Genomic DNA, 19,897 nt, shown 5'->3' on the forward strand with positions numbered 1-19,897 from the left:
GACACATCTCTCCTGATTTGTCAAACTCCTTGGCAACAAACTGTCTGCAATATCACCCACGAGCTATTTGCTCAATCGACTGGTTTCCTGAAAGAACACAGGCATATCAAAATTCTTGAAACTGAAGGCAACTTCCTGTAAAGTCTGGCATGGACATGGAGAATTCTTTAGTCACGCAAAACTTAAGGCACTCAGTTACTGTAGCCTTTTCCATTAAACAGGTTGAGGGTATTAACTGTAGAAGCTCACAATGCTGTGTGTGCATCATCTGCTGCACCCTACATTTTGGGCAAGACATCAACACGACTATCAAGTTGCTGATTTCCTAACTGTCTGGATCAACAATTTTAGCTGCATGTTTTCAGAGAGAAACAAGCATATTTATCCAACAGTGTTAAAAGCACACACTTCTACAGAGCTCTATACTGGAATATTGATGATATGCATGACCTACCCAGTGTGTAGGAAGGGTAATATTTTGTAGGGTGTAATCTTCTTACATGCTGCCTTTCCATTCCTGTACCAGCCTCCCCGGATAGGCGCTGGAATGTGGCGACTAGGGGCTTTTCACAGTAACTTCATTGAAGCCTACTCGTGACAATAAGTGGTTTTCATTTCATTTCATTCCTCCATCCTGAATGAATCCCGCCTCCATTAGAATTAAGAACAAGGGATTACTCAGGAGGCCTAACGTGGCTTTGACTTGGTTTTAAAAAAAGGATTGGTCCTGTAAGATGTTCGATGTTTGTCATGGGGGTCCCCTCATAGGTAGGATTGGCAGGTGTGCCCTCTATAAAGTTATAAGTTCAATTTCATGAGAACAAAGCTTGGGCTGTGAAGCTATGACAAAGTATTGTGGTGGTCAGTAAAATATTTCAAATTAAATAGACCTCAGATATCTTGTACCCCAGTCCAACGCTGGCATCTCCACATCTCAAATATCTTGGAAGAAGGAACGGTTTTCGATCTACTAGATCATGTGACTGACAGCAAGATTTATAATTTAGGTTGCATTTTGAGTATTTTCTATCACAGCGCCAGGGACCTGGGTTCGATTCCCGGTTTGGGTCACTGTCTGTGCAGAGTCTGCACGTTCTCCCTGTGTCTGCGTGGGTTTTCTCCGGGTGCTCCGGTTTCCTCCCACAAAGTCCCGAAAGTCATGCTTGTTAGCTGAATTGGACATTCTGAATTCTCCCTTAGTGTACCCTAAACAGGGGCCGGCATGTGGTGACTCGGGGCTTTTAAAAGTAACTTCATAGCAGTGTTAATACAAGCCTACTTGTGACAATAAAGATTATTATTAACTGCAACAGCAATAGATAAATGACTAACTTAAAGGGCTATATTTTTAAATGTATAATTAAAAAAAAATCTATTTTCATTTATTTCCAAAATTAGGAAAGTTTTCTCAACAGTATTTAAATGCCTCCAGGTGAATGCACAGATGTAGTTAAACCCGCATATAGTTTGCCAGCACATGTGCTTATGATTCAGGAACTCTAGCTTGAGGGTAAAATATATTTTCCTGCAGCTGTAATTGACAGTGGTATAATCAGGAATATAAATAATGTGCCAATTAACAAGACAACAGTTTGTTTTTGCATTTGCGTTTGAGAATGTTTCATTCATGTATCGAGTTACAATTTTATACAAATCACTTCCTGGTGACACAAACAGCACCTCGCTCACCATACTTAAAAAAGAGATCTGCCTTATAGTTCAGAAAACCTAAGTCTCTTGCCAACCATAGAATTACCTAAAATATACAGCAGACACCGGCCATTTGGCCCAGCTAGTCTATGTTCGACATTATACCCATATGAGTCCCCTCCCATTTCATCTAACTCACCTCAGTCTTTAGGCATATTTTTCTATTTCTTTTTCTCTGATGTTGAATGAAGAGTTTAAAAAAAAACTTTCACCAGTATTTATTGTTTATCCCTAATTGCTTGTGAGAAGTGGTCGCGTTCTGCCTTCTTGAGCTGCTGCAATCCATGTGTTGCAGGAACATTCACAGTGCTGTTAGGAAGGGAGTTCCACGATTTTGATCCAATAATCCATCACATTTGTACCTTGTAGATGGTGAACATGCTTTGGGACGTCAGATGGAGAGTTAGTCACAGATACTCCAACGAGCCTTTAATCTGCTTTTGCAGCCACAGTATTTATACGGCTGGTCCAGTTCAGTTTCTGGTCAAAGGTAACCACCAGGATGGTGGGTGGCACTGTGGCTTCACAGCGCCAGGGACCTGGGTGCGATTGCCGGCGTGGGTCACTGCCTGTGTGGAGTCTGCATGTTCTCCCCGTGTGTGTGGGTTTCCTCCGGTTTCCTCCCACAAGTCCCAAAAGACGTGCTTATTAGATGAATTGGACATTCTGAATTTCCCCTCAGTGTACCTGAACAGGTGCTGTAGTGTGGCGACTGGGGATGTTCACAGTAACTTCATTGCAGTGTTAATTGCAAGCATACTTGTGAAACTAATAAAGATTATTACGATAGTGGGAGATTCAGTGATGGTAATGCCATTGAATGTCAAGAGGAGATGGTGGATTCTCTTGTTGGAAATGATGATTGCCTGGCACTTGCAAGGCACAGCTGTTACTTGTCACTTACCAGCCCAAGCCCAAATATTGCCCAGGTCTTGCTGCATAAGGACATGAACTCTTTCAGTGTTTGAGTTGGAAATGGTGCTGAACATTGTCATCTGCAAACATCCCCATTTCTGATCTTATGATAGAAGGAAGGTCATTTATGAAACATTTGAAGATTGGGCCTAGTGCAGAGGGCACGCCAAGAGCAGCCTTAGATATGCCTAAAAATGAAGTGTTAACCTGGTGGAAGTTACAACACAGGACTACTTGCATTTCAAATAGTGAAAGCAGCATGCAATAGGTAGAGCTAAGTGACTCCACAGCAAACAGATCAGATCTAAAGCTTTGCAGTCCTGCTACATTCAGCCATGAATGGTGGTGGACAATTAAACAACTAACTGGAGGAGGAGGTTCCACAAAGAGTCCCATTCGCAATGATGGAGGAGCCCAGCATGTCAGTGCAATAGACGAGTCTGAAGCATCTCAGCCATAAATATCAAGTGAATGAACCACCTTGGCTTCTTCCTGAGGTCGCCAGCATCACGGATGCCAGTGTTCAGCCAATTCGATTCATACCGAGTAATATAAGTAGTTGAAGGTACTGCAAATGTTATGGGCCCTGGCAATATTACTGAAGACTTGTGCTTCAGAGCTAACCGTGCCCCTAGCCAAGCTGTGCTAGTACAGCTACAATACTGACATCTACCCAGAAATGTGAAAATTTGCCCAGATATGTCCTATGCACAAAAAGCAGGACAAATCCAACTGGCAATTATCACCCCATCAGTTTACTCTTGATCATCAATAAAGTGATGGAAAGTGTATTGACAAAGCTATCAAGCGGTTCTTACTCAGCACTAACCCTCTCACTGCTAATTAGTTTGGGTTCTAACAGGATCATTCATCTCTTGACCACATTACAATTTAATTCAAACATGCACGAAAGAGCTGAACTCGAGGTGAAGTGAGAACTTGGACATCAAGGCAGCATTTGACTGAGTGTGGCAATAAGGAGCTGTGGCAAAACCAGAGACAATGGGAATTAGATGGAAAACTCTCCATTAGTTGGTATCATGTCTTGCACAAAAGACGATGTTTGCGGTTGTTCGCCTAGACCAATCTTCAGTTGCTTCATCAATGATCTTCCCTCCATCATAAGATCAGAAGTGGGGATGTTTATAGATGATTGCACAGTGTTTATCACCATTCCCAGCTCCTCAGATACCGAGGCATCCTAGGTCTGTATGCAGCAAGACCTGGACAATATTCAGGCTTGGGCGGTTAAGTGGTAAGTAACATACATGCACACAAGTACACAGGCAATGACCATCACCAGCATGAGATAATCTAACCATCTCCCCATGATATTCAATTGCATTAACTTGCTTGACTCCCCCACAATCAACAGTCTGATGGTTATCCCTGACCAAAAATCTGAACTGAACTAGCCTTACAAATATTGTGCCTACAAGAGTAGGCCAGGGGCTGGAAATTTTGTGGCGAGTAACTCCCCTAACTCCCCAAAGTCTGTCCATCATCTACAAGGCAGGACTGTGATGGAAAATTCTCCAATAGCCTGAATGTGCAGTTCCAGCGACACTCAAGAACCCCAACACCAGCGAGGACAAAGCAATGTGCTTGATTGGCACCCCACAACATTCACTCCCTCCACCACCGGTGCATCCTAGAGGCAGTGTGTACCATCCCCAAGGTGCACTGCAGCAATTCATCAAACTCCTTGGACAGCACCTCCTAAATTTGTGATCTCTACCGTCTTAGAAGGGTAAGGGCACAGATGTACGGGAGCATCAACACCTGCAAGTTCCCTTCAAGTTCCCTTCTTGACTTCGAATTACATCACTGTTTCTTCACCGTCACTGGGTCAAAAATCTGGAACTCCCTCCTTAACAGCACTCTAGGTGTACCTACACCACATGGACTACAGCGATTCACAAAGGTGTCTCACCTCTACCTCTCACGGCCAATTTGGGATGAGCAACAAACACTGGGCTTGTCAGTAATGCTCACATCCAATTAAAGAATTAAGGAAAACATGCTCTCTGAAATCATTCAAATAATTTCTGTTTACATGTATTAGGAGTACAATGGGCCACCTGTGCAATTGCTTTCAACTGCAGCTTGACAATACGCTGTAGTCGGACTCAATATTGTGACTTACCTAAGTGACGCAAGATATCCTTCCCCAAGTGTGGCTGATTGCTGCAATCAGCAGTCAGCTTGGGACTTGACTTTGGACATTCTACTGTCACTGCAGTGAAAATGGGAATGTTGGACACCCCAGAATTACCCCCAGTTCTTATTTTTACAACTACCAGCATTTAAACTCTTAACAATGCAGTTGCAAGAATACTGTCCCTGCTGGGAATATGTACAATTTCAACATCGTAAGGCTGCAACAATAAATTCCAATCGAACAATCTTGCACTGAGTTTTAAGTTTTTCTATAAATGCAAGCGGATTATGGTCAGCATAGACAAAGCTTTGTTTATTATCGTGTCGGACTTCAGAATGCTGAAGGGCTAGAAACAATGCTAAGGTTTCCTTTTCGTTGGCGGAGTACTTTCTGTGGCACTGACTTGGTTTTTTTGAAAAGGATCCCACCGGCTTCTCTATTCCTGCCTCGTCATCCTACAGTAACACTGCCCCCACCCCCAGGTCGCTGGCACCGTGACTATTTTAAAGGGTTTGGAAAAATTAGGGCAGCCAACACTCGCTCACTTACAGATATGGCCCTCAATTTCTCAAATGCTGTTTGGCATTCTGCGGACCATACTATTTTTGCTCGTTTCTGTGGGTTCTGTCGACATGGCTGCTGTTTTATCGAGTTGGGAGTCACCTATGTCTGCATCACGTTCAGTTAATGTAGTGCACTCCGATGTGGCCAAACAAATCTTCTTACGCTTCTGCAGTAGCCTTGTACGATCTTTTCATTGCTCTGACTGCTGCCTGAGTTTGCCAAATTCCCACATGTCCGGCTATTGGTGTCTCGTGCTATCCGCAGTATTTTCCTACAATATTTGGACGGTATCACTATTTGCTGAACAACGTCCATGCCTCGGGAAGACTCTAACACTTCTGAGAAAGCTCAGCATTTCTATGATGTGCAGCCTGCTGCTGGCTATTACCTTTGTACAAATCTGAGCGATAATTTGGATAAATGGGTTGCACACTTAAAACCAGATGAAAAAATGTTTTAATCAATGAATATTTGGCAAACAGGTTGCATAGTTTACCGCCTCATTGATGCATTATTGAACTGCATGCCCAATCTCCTGGAAATATGACATTAACAACATTAAATGTTCTCATTTTGGATTACCCGTTGTGATTAAGATTATTAACTACCATAAATGTCAGAAATAGATTTATGTAAATATGAAGGAACCAAACTTCTTTGCTAGTCTTTTCACCCAGCTCTTGACACAATGAGATTTCACGCCATTACAAAATAACAGATCCTATTCTCACTTGCAAGTTCACCAGGACAGGGTGAGGCAACCCACAGAGCGTTTCTGTTGGGTCATAACAATGAAGGTATGGATAGATATTCACATGGATTGATCCATTTACTATGGCTCTATTCAACAGGTCACTTTAGACTATGCAAATCTTATCCATCAAAGAAAACTAGTTAAAAGTTGAATAATGTAGACGAATATTTTGAATTCAAAAAGCTATTTGCGTTTTCTTCATCGCCTTCAGGAGTACGTTGCAGCGTATCCATGAGAACATCTACCCACAATTTCTTTGGAAGGGGTGAGTTTTGCACTCGCGCTGAGATGGGCGGAGCCTAAACACACTGGCATCAAGGCCTGGACCACGTCCCCTCTTACCCCCCCCAATAGAGAGTGACACCCCCCCAGGCCTGACATCCCATCCCTTCATGCTGTGCACTTTCAAGGTTGGCACTGCCTCAGCACCATTGAGCAGGAGGTAGAATCTCCAGAGCCAAGAGAATCGGCTTTAAACTGACCTAGCATATTTAAATATTATAACCTGGTTCATAGAATTCCTAAATTGCAGGAGGCTATTCCGCCCATCGAGTCTGCACCAACCCTGTGAAAGAGCACCCTAGCTAGGTCCAATCTCTCACCAACCCCGTAATCTCACCTCGGGGCAATTTAGCATATCCAGTCCACCTAACCTGCACATCTTTGGATTGTGGGGATGGGGGTGGGACAAAACCCACGCAGACACGGGGAGAAAGTTCAAACTCCATACAGACAGTCACCTGAAGTTGAAATCGAGCCAGGTTCTCTGGTACTGTGAGGCGTAGCACCATGCCGCCCCAGCTGGATGGGGGGGGGTTGTGGTGAATCAGATTACACCAGCTGCAGTGGGTCAGGAGCATCGCGCTCTGTTCAGGACTGGGTGCGAACCCTATTTAGGGGCTCTCCTGTTATTCTCCCAGCATAGTGGGCTGTGCGCCGGGTGCAACGCAGCCAGAGAAACGCCCCCATTCCAGATGAACTATTTGAAAAACCAGCATCATGAGAAAAGCAACCTACTTTTCCCCATACTCTTATGTTCCCAAGAGGATTGCAAAAAGCAGAAATAGAATATTCACATGAAGAGAGAGGAGCTTCATGTTCTTGCAATACATGTCAAACAGACTTGTACTGGTGACGTCCTGTAATACGAGCATTAGTGAAATTTGGTGCAAACAATGCCCGCACTTTTACGAATCTTGCGCACATACCTAATTTTATTTGAAGTGTTAGTTCATAATTTATAAATTGAACTTATAAAAACAACCGTATTCCTTTTCCAATCTATGTCTAATGGAGAGAAATGAAACTGTAGTGTAGCAGCATGATATTCCTGCAAACGACTAGTTTGCTACACTGTCAAAGGTCTAACTACTTGCTTTTGCTATCCTGTATCCCTTACATCAATCGCTTTTGGATATGATATGCTTAGTTAAATCCAGCACGAGGAACAGTAGTTGACATCGGTACAAAGGAAGCCTTCATTACACTACTAAAGCACATTTGTCTCCACGCAATATTAAAAGAAGAAAATAAAAATATATTTATTAATACTTATTAACACCATCTACTAACTCCTGCTGGTTGAGGGAAAATCAGAAAATATGATGATCCAGTTCAACCAGCAGATATATTTCTCAATAACAAGGAAACCGAATTGTCCTTTTTTGAAAAACCTGCAGTTTTTTCTCCCCGCGTTATGCCAAATAACTTCTGTTATTTTTTACCAATTGAATTAAAACAGGAAAGGTTGAAATTGAACAGTTGATTGGCCAACTTCCTAAAGGGAAAGAAAATTATCTTACAGGCAGAAACCATTTTCATTTTTAAACATTTTTATATATTGCTTTTTTAAAAATAAAGCATTCAAACATAAGCTAGCTAATTTGATCCTGAAGATTTGTCACAGTACTGCAGAATGGACTGACTGTTAGCCAATCACACACAAAATATAATACAGAAATGCAATTTACTATTTGGCTTGTTCCTATATTTTTTTACAATTTTGAAATGAAGACCAGCTTCTCAGTTTGGGAGGCCAAGGGTCCCGGCGGGACTGAATTGTGCGTGATTCACGTTCCAGTTGGGGGTGCTATTTGGCAAGTTAGTCAGGCCATGCAAATGGTCCAGCACTCCGCTGGAGTGAATTGAGAGCAATTCCCGGCCCAAGGAACGTTGTAACAACCAGGGCCTGATTTAGCGCTAAACAGCCTACCCGCTGGAGCTGTTTTTAAGTGCTCCACTTACCACACACTCACTGCAGCCATGCAGATGGCTCACAGAAGACCTGCTGCGGAATTGAACTCGGGTCCCTGGTGTTGTATGGCAGCAGTGCTAACCACTGTGCCGCCCTTGATTTTCTTCTTCAGTCCTCTGCCTGAAGCACAGTAAGTGCCATGATTTATTTACTATGGGTAGGGTGAGGAGGCAGGCCCCAAGACTGTCTCAGCCAAAAAGGGATGAAACCATGAGCTCTTGGTGTTAATTTAATCCACATGCCAACTTAGCTAAATGGCCTCCTTCTCCTATACATCGTGACAGGATACTGATAATACCATATTTTGCATCATGCTGAAACATAGTGCAATTTTGGTAAAAATCAACAAATCTCCCACATTGGTAAACTATGTGGATAAGCATGAGTATTAGCATTTTCATGAATAGCACAATTGTACTCTAAGTTAATTAAATTCTATGCAAAAGTAGCCATTAAAGAGTAGAATAGGATTGTGGAAAGCAGGAAAAGTGGTTTGGTAACAGAAGAATTAGCCAGCTTCCCAAGTTTCATATCCATCACAAATTGCTGCACAAAGCAGGTCCTTTATAAATATTGGCTGGTTTCTCCATCGGGAGTCCGCTTTGCTCCTTCTGCCAGGGAGAACTCAGCCAAAACTCCATTCACTGCAGCGGAAATCCCGACAGCGGCAGTAAACGGAGAATCCCACCCAATGTCTTACCTGCGCCTGCATATTAGCTTTTATGCTGCAGCACACATAATAAATGACGCGGTGAGATAGATATATTTCCATTGGTTTCGTACCCAGAGAAAGCAAAATTTTACATCGATTTGTTATATGGAACAGGTTTGTAGAAAGGGGTGAGACTATTTTCATGCTAAACACCATACACTCACCTCGTAACCAAACTGCAATTCATCAGAAGTCAACATAATGATATCATCATCAATTGCTAAGACAGCTTCAGTTTCAATCTCATCGTAGGGAAAAAACCTATTACTCAGCTTGTTTTCTTTGGTTCTTACAACTTTCAGAGGTACTCCAATCTTGGGCCAAAGTGACTCTGGAATAAGAAATAAATTAAAGTCCTAAATTGTACTTTCTTATTTAAACATCAGAAGACAAATAAACCACCTGAACCACAGTATTTGCCTCTATTGATAAACCACATGTTCCCTTTGTCTGTTCAAATTGGTGACCTCAGTATCTAAATTAAAAGTTAGTAAATCTTACTTTGAGTCACAAAACAACTCACTCAGAATTCCAATATTCTGAAGGGATTGCACTGCTTTATGTTGGTCACAAGTGGCAGCTACTGTATAGAAACGCTTTGCAAATTCCAGGCTGATTTCCTGCCATGGGTTATTGCCTGGGGATGTAATTTGTAAAAATCTTTGCATAAAGACACTTTAATAATGGCTTGGGTAGCTTCTTTCATATCAAATCCCTACTTAACAAAAAGAATCCCAGAGAACATAAGGCTGTCGACTGCCTCTTATGACTGAATTGTTTATTCTGTGAGTTGCAGCTTGTTTTGAAAGTGTCTTTATTTGTCTTTTGCACACTTTACATTTTGCTCTGTTTGCCCAGCCCCTTAGTGTCCAAAGTTTAATTGGGGTTGCAGGGATAGTGTGGGGGAGTGGGTCTGGGTGGGATGCTCTTTCAGAGGGTGGGTGCAGACTTCACAGGCCAAATGGCCTCCTTCTGCACGTTAGGTATTCTATGATTCTATTCCATGATTCAGAGTCTGAGATTTACTGCAGTTAATTCAATCAGTGGCACAGTGGTTAGCACTGCTGCTTCACAGTGGGAGGGGCCCGGGTTCGATTCCCCGCTGGGCCACTGTTTGTGCGGAGCCTGCATGTTCTCCCCGTGTCTGTGTGGGTTTCCACCGGGTGTCCGGTTTTCTCCCACGAATTCTGAAAGACGTGCTGTTATGTCATTTGGACATTCTGAATTCTCCCTCTGTGGACCTGAACAGGCGCCGGAATGAAAATGAAATGAAAATCGCTTATCATCACAAGTAGCCTTCAAATTGACTCCCGGTTGCGGTTATGCGGAGCTAAGCCGCACGTTCGGCAGCTCCCGCTATTTAGGGACTTTTGGGCCGTTTCGAGGGCCCCAAACGCCGCTGTTTCCACGCATCCCGGTGGGGGAAGGTGCCTGGAAGAACTTGCCCCACACTATATGGTGCTCACCCGGAGTGGGAAGAAGAAAAAGGCTGCAGTAACTCCCCAAAAAAAAGGGGGAAGAAAAACAAAATAGCGGCCGGCGCTCCCGCTATTTAGGGACTTTTGGGCCGTTTAGAGGGCCCCAAACGGCGCTGTTTCTACGCACCCCGGTGGGGGAAGGTGCCTGGAAGAACTTGCCCCACACTATATGGTGAAAAAGGCTGCAGTAACTCCCCCAAAAAAACGGGGGAAGAAAAATAAAATGGCGGCCAGCGCTCCCGCTATTTAGGGACTTTTGGGCCGTTTCGAGGGCCCCAAACGGTGCTGTTTCTATGCATCCCGGTGGGGGAAGGTGCCTGGAAGAACTTGCCCCACACTATATGGTGAAAAAGGCTGTAGTAACTCCCCAAAAAAAGCCGGGGAAGAAAAACAAAATGGCGGCCGACGCTCCCGCTATTTAGGGACTTTTGGGCCGTTTCGAGGGCCCCAAACGCCGCTGTTTCTACGCATCCCGGTGGGGGAAGGTGCCTGGAAGAACTTGCCCCACGCTATATGGTGAAAAAGGCTGCAGTAACTCCCCCAAAAAAATGGGGGAAGAAAAACAAAATGGCGGCCGGCGCTCCCGCTATTTAGGGACTTTTGGGCCGTTTCGAGGGCCCCAAACGGCGCTGGTTCAACGCATCCCGGTGGGGGAAGGTGCCTGGAAGAACTTGCCCCACACTATATGGTGAAAAAGGCTGCAGTAACTCCCCAAAAAAAGCCGGGGAAGAAAAACAAAATGGCGGCCGGCGCTCCCGCTATTTAGGGACTTTTGGGCCGTTTCGAGGGCCCCAAACACCGCTGTTTCTACGCATCCCGGTGGGGGAAGGTGCCTGGAAGAACTTGCCCCACACTTATGGTGAAAAAGGCTGCAGTAACTCCCCCCCCAAAAAAGGGGAAGAAAAACAAAATGGCGGCCGGCGCAACACCCGAGGACTGGTGGAAGTGGGCGCAGGAGCAACAGGCCTCGCTCTACGTTGTTTTGCTGAGCTGAAGGCTGAGCTGCTGGACTCCATGAATGCAACTACGACCAAGCTGCTTGGGACCCAGGCGGCCCAGGAGGAGTCTATTCGGGAGTTGCAGCGGCAGGCCATTGAAAGAGAGGAGGAGGCCGTGGTCCACGTGGGGAAAGTGGAGTTGCACGAGGCACTTCATTAAAAGTGGCAGGACCTCTTGGAGGAGCTGGACCTTCGCACGAGGCGAAAGAATCTGAGGATCCTGGGCCTGGCAGAGGGGCTGGAGGGGTCGAATCTCCCGGCGTATGTGACCACGATGTTGAGCTCGTTGATGGGAGCGGGGTCCTTCCATTTTACCCTGGAGCTCGAGGGAGCGCACAGAGTGATGGCCAGGAGGCCCAAGGCAGGTGAGCCCCCGAAGGCGGTGCTGGTGCGGTTCCACCAATTCAGTGACCGGGAGTGTGTGCTGCGCTGGGCCAAGAAAGAGAGGAGCAGTAAATGGGAGAATTCGGTAGTGAGGATCTACTAGGACTGGAGTGCGGAGGTGGCTAAGCGGCGGGCCGGGTTCAACCGGACGAAGGCGGTGCTTCATGCTAAGCAGGTCAGGTTTGGAATGCTGCAGCCTGCGCGCCTCCCCGGAGGAGGCGTGGGCGTTTGTACAGGCGGAGAAGCTGGACTCGAACTAGGGCCTGGGGACATACTTTGGCCGGCCTTGTTTCCGCTGTGGCTGTTTTGTTCCAACTGTTTCAACTTTTTTTAACAAGTAGGCTTCAAATGAAGTTACTGTGAAAAGCCCCTAGTCGCCACATTCCGGCGCTTGTTCGGGGAGGCTGGTACGGGAATTGAACCGTGTTGCTGGCCTGCCTGGGTCTGCTTTAAAAGCCAGCGATTTAGCCCTGAGCTAAACCAGCTAGGGAAATTTTCACAGTAACTTCATTGCAGTGTAATGTAAGCCTACTTCTGACACTAAGGAAGATTATCAAGCATCAAACCAAGAGGACTGACCAAGTGGATACACAGCATAGGCACTTCTAAAATAAATGTCACAGCACCACATTCAGGTGGCTCCCAATCTGATTTTTCATAGGATTTTTAGTAGAGGATTTGCAACCATGTTTGTATCGCTTTGTTTTCTCTGCCCATCTTCCATTTATGGCAAACACTGGCCCAACTGAAAATTGACTGGGATGATTTAACAGCTATTAATCATTCCAAATAAAACAGCAGTTTGAACCATAAAATATCCGAATCCGATCATTCTTAACTTTCTTACCTAAAATAAAGCATTTGAGTGAGGATCACAAATATGACTTCGGAGAGCCTTTTTGAAGTATGTTCCTTTAAAATAATTTAAATAACTGCAACCAGTATCACCCATTTAAAAAAATTAATTGCCAAGAATCTTCTTCAACTTCTTCTTTGTTTGTCTTTTTTACTAATTTTCTGGCAGCTTGTTTCTAATACTTGGATTGAGGGGCAATATCAAAACCAAATTTCATATTTCCACTTGCAAGACATCACACACACTTTCAACTTCTTGGCTAGGCTATAAGAATATGTTAAAATCATACACAAGTTATGATAAATGCATCCATTCCTTTACGTCAGGTTCTCTCAGTGAAGTGTTTGTTGTCCTAATGATCCAGAAGAAAAATGAACCACTTTGCATTGTATTAATCTATACAGATTAAGAAGGTGTCAGGTTCCATTATGAACTGTGCTAAATCAGCTGCCCTCTAACTGACTTTCAGTTTCAGAGAACTCATGTTTGGCGAATTTACTGACGGTTTTTTGAGAATGTAACTAGCAGGGTATATAAAGGAGAACCAACGAATGTTGCATATTTGGATTTCTAAACAAAGGTGACACTAAGAAAGATTATCAAGGATCAAACCAAGAGGACTGACCAAGTGGGTACACAGCATAGGCACCTCTAAAATAAATGTCACAGCACCACATTCAGGTGGCTCCCAGTCCAATTTTTCACAGGTTTGTTTAGTAGAGGATTTATAACCATGTTTGTATCGCTGTTTGTTTTCTCTGCCCATCTTCCATTTATGGCAAACACTGGCCCAACTAAAAATTGACTGGGACAATTTAACAGGGTGTTAAAAAATATTAAGGTGGACAGAAGATTGGTCAACAGACAGGAAGCAGGAATAATTAACTTGACATGCTTGAACTGGTGGGATGCCACAAGCTGGTAGCTCAGCTACTTAAAATCTATACTGACGATTTAGATGAAAGGTTTGAGAGCAATGTATCCAAGTGTACGATTGGTACAAAGCCAGGTGAGAGGGTAAGTTGTGAAGAGGTTACCAAGTGGCTGAAAAGGGATAGAGGCGGGTTAAGTGAGTGGGCGATAAGATGGCTGATGAGGATAATATGTCACTTTGATGGTGCCAACCAGAATATTTTTGTAAATAGAGAGAAGCTTTCAAATGTTGGTATTTGGAGAGATTTGGGTGTCCATAAAGCTAGCATGCTGGGTACAGCAAGTGACTAGGAAAGTAAATGGCATGTTGGCCTTTATTGCAAATGGTTTGGAGTAAAATATAATGAAATTCTTGCTACAATTGTAATTTTCATAGTTTCTTCACTCAAGAGGGTTTCAAATCTGAGGAACTCTCTACTTCAGAGGGCTGTGAATGCTCAGTGTATATTTGAAGCAGAGACGGTCTTTTTGGACTCTCCGACAGTGTTGTCCAATAGGAGTTTGATGCTAACAAATCTCTGATCATCAGGTCACCGTACACCATATGATACAAAATATGCACTATATTAATAAAATAAATGTGCAATCTTTTGAAAATAACTTTGTGGTTTTAAACCATCAAACAATTAAAACTGATACACTTACAACCAGAGCCGGGGGAACAGCTTCAATCCAATCTGGTGATAATCTCTTATTTTGTTTCTGACAATGTGCTCCTGGTTATTTCAAAAGTACAAATTTCTTCGAGAGTAAAATTTCTCGGCTTTATCAGAAATGTCATATGAGGAGACTGGTGGATGGAAGAGAATCAACAAATCTCTACGTGTTGGCTTTTGCACTCTGACTCTCCATTTGCTTCAGCTCTGTCACCTGCCATTTCCAAACTCTGAATCCAGGCATTTAACAGGTCTTTAGCTCATGGCCAACTTCCCGTCATCTCTCCTTTTACGCCAATAGTGCCCCCATTCCTTTCAATTGTTAATTTCATTAGATCTATCAAGATGGAAGCTTATCATATCTGAATGTTGCTGCACCATCTCAAAATTGCACTTTTCAACCATCATTTGCAGCTACCCAGTTAACTCACGCACCAAACGCTCTTTGTGAAAACCACCAACAGCTAAACAAAACCAAGTTTGTCAGTCAGCTAAGTTTGTTATGTCACTAAATTTACCAAGAAGATTTTGAGACCAATTTCACTTCTTCCACAGCGCTTCAGAGAGCGGTCCTGCAGGTTACCATATATACTTGAATAACGGTTCCTGTCATGTCAAATTCGACCCACTGACTTTTGGCCAATGAGTCATTCATATTTTCATGTGCCTCATGTATAAGTCGACCCCGGACTTTTTACCAAAGAATCCAGACTCTTTGTACTTACCCACCCGCTTGCTGTTGAAGTCAAAGTCATCCAGGTGCAAAGCTACAGGATAAAAATCACAGGAAAGCAGACCATTGAAGGTGACTGTTTAGCACCTCGTGCCTGCGCATGTCAACATGTGTTGTCAAGGCTACCGCATCACTGATGTGCGCTGCATTCCGGCCCGATCCTGCCCTTTAATATAGCATCATGGTAGCAAGGAGGAATGTTAGGCAAGCAGGCCAGTTCAAACTAAAAGGTTGTTGAGATTGCAGAACTGACAAATAATTGTGCAGCAGCTAGAGAACTCACAAGAGTGGAGAATGATGCTACAGGATGGAGGAAGCTCTCCACATAGCTTAGGCTGATGCTGAAGAATAAATGTGACAACAGAGGAAAGCCTAGCTCGCAGCCACAACTGGGAGGCAAAGTTGCAAAATGCATCGATGAAAATCACCAGAATGGAATCTCGGTTTCTCACGGGTCTATCGAATTTTCACCCTGAAACAATTAAGACAATTAGCCATTGCACATTTCAAAGCCAGCTCTGGACAGTGTGCCAAGTTTAAGAGAAACTATTTTGCATTGCGACAGAAGACCAAGATTTCACAGCATCGCCCAGCAGAACTTGATGACAGACTGATCGCATTTCAAATCAAACACCGACAAAAGGATACAGATTGGCCTACACTTGGAAAGTGGATGAGACTCGCATGAATTTTGACATGCCAGCCAGTCAAACGCTGAGCAAACTTGCAGACAAATAGTGTAAGTGAAGACAACTGTAGACTCACTGTTGTACATGTCCGACAACACAAAGCTTAAGCCAATGGTGATATTCAAGAGAAAAACCCTCCAAAACAGCGATTCCCAAAAGGAGTAGTCGTTCATGGCATGGGCACGGCATGGTGGCACAGTAGTTAGCACTGCTTCCTCACAACGCCAGGGACTCAGGTTCAATTCCAGCCTTGGGTGTCTGTGTGGAGTTTACAGTTTCTCCCCGTGTCTGTGTGGATTTCCTCCGGGTGCTCCGGTTTCCTCCCTCAGTCCAAAGTTGTTCAGGTTAGGTGGATTGGCAATGCTAAATTGCCCCGTAGTGTCCAAAGGTTAGGTGGGGTTACGGTGATAGGGTGGGGGCTTGACCCTAGGTAGGGTGCTCTTTCAGAGGGCCGGTGCAGATTCGATGGGCTGAATAGCCTCCTTCTGCACTGTAGGGATTCTATGTTTATTCTAAAGGATAGATAAATGAAGGTAGCTTGATAACATGGCAGAGTAAAGTTTGGAGTTTTCAACCAGGAGGATTACGTGAAGGAAAAAGTCTTCTCATCTGTGACATATTGAGATCACACACTGTCAATGTGTGGTTGGGAGTTTGATCACAAAACGGTAATATTGCAGGAATGCCGAATGGTCTAACCAGACTTCTTCAACCATTGGATGTCTCTACCAATAATCTCTTCAAGAATAGCATGAGAAAAGAGTGAAATGACTGGATGAACGAAGGAAAGAATGCATTCACCAGTAAACAGGCTTCGACAATAGCAATCTGTAGAGGGCTGGGATTAAACCATAATAGAGACTGACATCAAATCATTCAACAAATGTGAGATATCCAATGCATTTGATGCCACTGAAGAGGATTCTTTAGAGAATGATTGGCCAATGATGAGAGATTGCTGATGACGATAATGATCCATGTGGATGCCTTTCAAGAAGCAGATTATACCAACCGACTTAAAAGGATACACCTAAGATCTGAGTGCAATACAGTGTGATTGTCACGAAATGCATTCTGGATAAACCATCCCACCCTACCTCCAGAACCTCACCTAATCATTGGGCACTAAGGGGCAATTTAGCATGGCCAATCCACCTCACCTGCACATCTTTGGACTGTGGGAGAAAATGCATGTAGACATGTGCAAACTCCACACAGAGAGTCTCCCAAGGTGGGAATTGAACCCGGGTCCCTGGCACTGTGAGGCAGCAGTGCTAACCAGAGATGTGTTTTTAAAGATGCTGTAAATGCTCCTGTTTCAAAGGCTACAAGGTTTAATTGATGCAAAGTAAACATTGCTTGTGAAAGGTTAATTGCTATTTAAGCTGAAGATCAAAATCTCAGCTATATTTGAGAGTAAGTCTTGATTTGATCCTGTATTCTGTGCATTTGGTAACTTATTGTGTATAATGCAAATTACTTGTTTGGTTATTTAAAATTATATACTTTTTAAAAAGTTGTTTTGGCAGCAATTTGCTTCAGAGTATGGAAGCGTTATGGTCAGGATGTTTTGATAAAAGCTGACATACTGTGACTCTGCACAATAAGCCAGAAATGTTGTAAGCACACTAGCGATTTTGGTAAGTAAATCACCTGGGTAGGTTGATTTATCTGTGTTGTGCCAGCCTCAGGTTTTAAGAACACTGGGAAATTGTCCCAAGATTAGGATATACTAGGGTTGGGCTTCAGAGTCTAGCGGTACTTTGACAGGGGCCCTGGGGTCTGGCAGTGCTGGGAGCAGACCCAGTCGTCTAGGAACACTGCCAAATCAAGCTCTGGGAGTACTTCCATCATTTTCGTTCAGATTTACAACATTGACAGTATTTTGTTTTTGTTCCAGGTCTATTGGGGTAAATCCTGGGATCTAGGATCACTGGGAAAGGAAAGAGATTTCTGCTACTTAAAGAGCACAGGGAGGAGTGGTCCAAGAGTTTGTTAAGATTCAGGAAGTCCGGAATGGAATCTGGTGCAAGTTTTGGGGGTGGAAGATTTGAGATCCAAGGGAACGGAGGAGGAACTGGGGAAACTAGGCTAGCCTACGGTATTGAAGCAGGAATACGCAGCTTTTAGAGAGAAGCTAGGCAGAATATGACTCAAAGACTAGGAAAGAAACAGAGAGAGATATCAATGGCTGAAGAAACAGGACAGCTATTGCTGTGAGAGCAGGATGCAAGTAAAATCACAGAATTGTTACTGCGTAGGAGGCCAATCGGCCCATCATGCTTGCAACAGCTCTCCAATGAGTATAGTGACCTCGTGCCATTCTCCTGCACTCTTGCACATTATTTCAATTCAAATAACCAGCTTTCTAATGCCCTCTTGAATACCTCGATTGGACCTGCCTCCAGCACAATGTTAAGCAGTACATTTCAGACCTGAACCACTCACTACGTGAAAAGGTTTTTTCTCATGTCACACTTGGTTCTTTTGCAAATCACTTTAAATCTGTGACCCTTCGTTCTTGATTATTTTACGAGCGGTAACAGTTTCTCCCTGCCTACTCTTATCCCCACCCTCCCCATGATTTGGAACACCTCTATTAAATCTCTCTTAGCCACCTTCTCTCCAAGGAAAACTGTCCCAGCTTCTCAATCTATCTTCATAACAGAAGGTTTCCATCTCTGTAACCATTCTTGTAAACCTCTTCTGCACTCTCTCCAATGTGGTCACAGCCTTCTTATAATAATAATAGTACTAATAATAATCTTTATTCGTGTCACAAGCAGACTTACACTGCAATGAAGTTACTGTGAAAATCCCCTAGTCGCCACATTCCGACACCTGTTCGGGTACACGGAGGGAGAATTCTGAATGCCCAATTCACCAAACAAGCACGTCTTTCGGGACTTGTGGGAGGAAACCCACGCAGACACGGAGAGAACATGCAGACTCTGCACAGACAGTGACCCAAGCTGGAAATCGAACCTGGGACCCTAGCGCTGTGAAGCAACAGTACTAGCCACTGTGCTACCGAACACGCCCAACACCATACACAGTACTCCAGCTGAGGTATAACTTGTTTCTTATACAACTTCAGCATAATCTACTTGTTCTTGTGCTCTGTGCCCCTATTAACGGTCAGAATACTTTATTCTTTACTAACTGCTCCCTCCACCTGTCCTGCCACCTTCAAAGATCATGTATCCACTGAGGTCCCTCTGCTCCTGCACCCCCTTAAAAATTGTACCTCATTATATATTGTCTATCCATGTTCTTCCTGCCAAAATGCATCACTTCTCTACATTCATCTGTACCTACTTGGTGCCCACTCCTCCAACTTGTTCAAGTCCTTTTGAAATTCTATACTGACCTCCTTACAGTTTACAATGCTTCCAGGTTTTGTATCATCTGCAAATTTAGAAATGGGTCCCTGCACATCAAGACATAGATCAGTCATCTATATCAGGGAAAGTAAGGGTCCCAATACTGACCCTTGGGGAAGACCACTTCGCTGTTTCCTATTATTCAGCCAATTTTGTATCCACGTAGCTGCATTTGTCTGGCTGGCTGGTTTAGCACACTGGGCTAAATCGCTGGCTTTTAAAGCAGACCAAGGCAGGCCAGCAGCACGGTTCAATTCCCGTACTAGCCTCCCCGAACATGGGGCCGGAATGTGGCGACTAGGGGCTTTTCACAGTAACTTCATTGAAGCCTACTCGTGACAATAAGCGATTTTCATTTCATTTCATTTGTCACAAGTCTTTTTTGTTGAACTGCATTGCATTCCTTTTGACAATTCATGTATACAACATCAACAACGTTACCCTCATCAACCCTCTCCGTTGCATCTTCAAAAACACCAGCAAGTTAGTTAATCACCATTTCCCCATTAGAGATCCACACTGGCTCCTCTTAATCAACCCACATTTTTCCTAGTGACTACTACATCTATCCCGAATAATTATTTTGAGTATCTTTCCAACCACTGAAGTTAAACTGACTAATCGATAATTGTTGGCCTTATCCGTACAACCTTTTTTGAACAAGGGCATAATGTTTGCAATTCTCCAATCCTCTTGGATTCACCTCATCTGGTCCCT

The 19,897-nt window shown here is 43.8% G+C and overlaps 1 protein-coding gene across 2 annotated transcripts in view; it reads right to left on the reverse strand.

Moving 5' to 3' along the window:
* Window positions 1-19,897, reverse strand: part of ext2 (exostosin glycosyltransferase 2) — a 192,016-nt gene that overhangs the window by 17,693 nt on the left and 154,426 nt on the right. For both annotated transcript variants that reach the window (XM_038808295.1, XM_038808294.1), the window contains one exon: window positions 9,235-9,401. In XM_038808295.1, the coding sequence (XP_038664223.1) occupies window positions 9,235-9,401 (167 nt within the window). The remainder of the gene's footprint in view (window positions 1-9,234; window positions 9,402-19,897) is intronic.

Source organism: Scyliorhinus canicula, chromosome 9 (genome assembly GCF_902713615.1).
Source record: "Scyliorhinus canicula chromosome 9, sScyCan1.1, whole genome shotgun sequence".
In the NCBI taxonomy this organism is placed as follows: domain Eukaryota; kingdom Metazoa; phylum Chordata; class Chondrichthyes; order Carcharhiniformes; family Scyliorhinidae; genus Scyliorhinus; species Scyliorhinus canicula.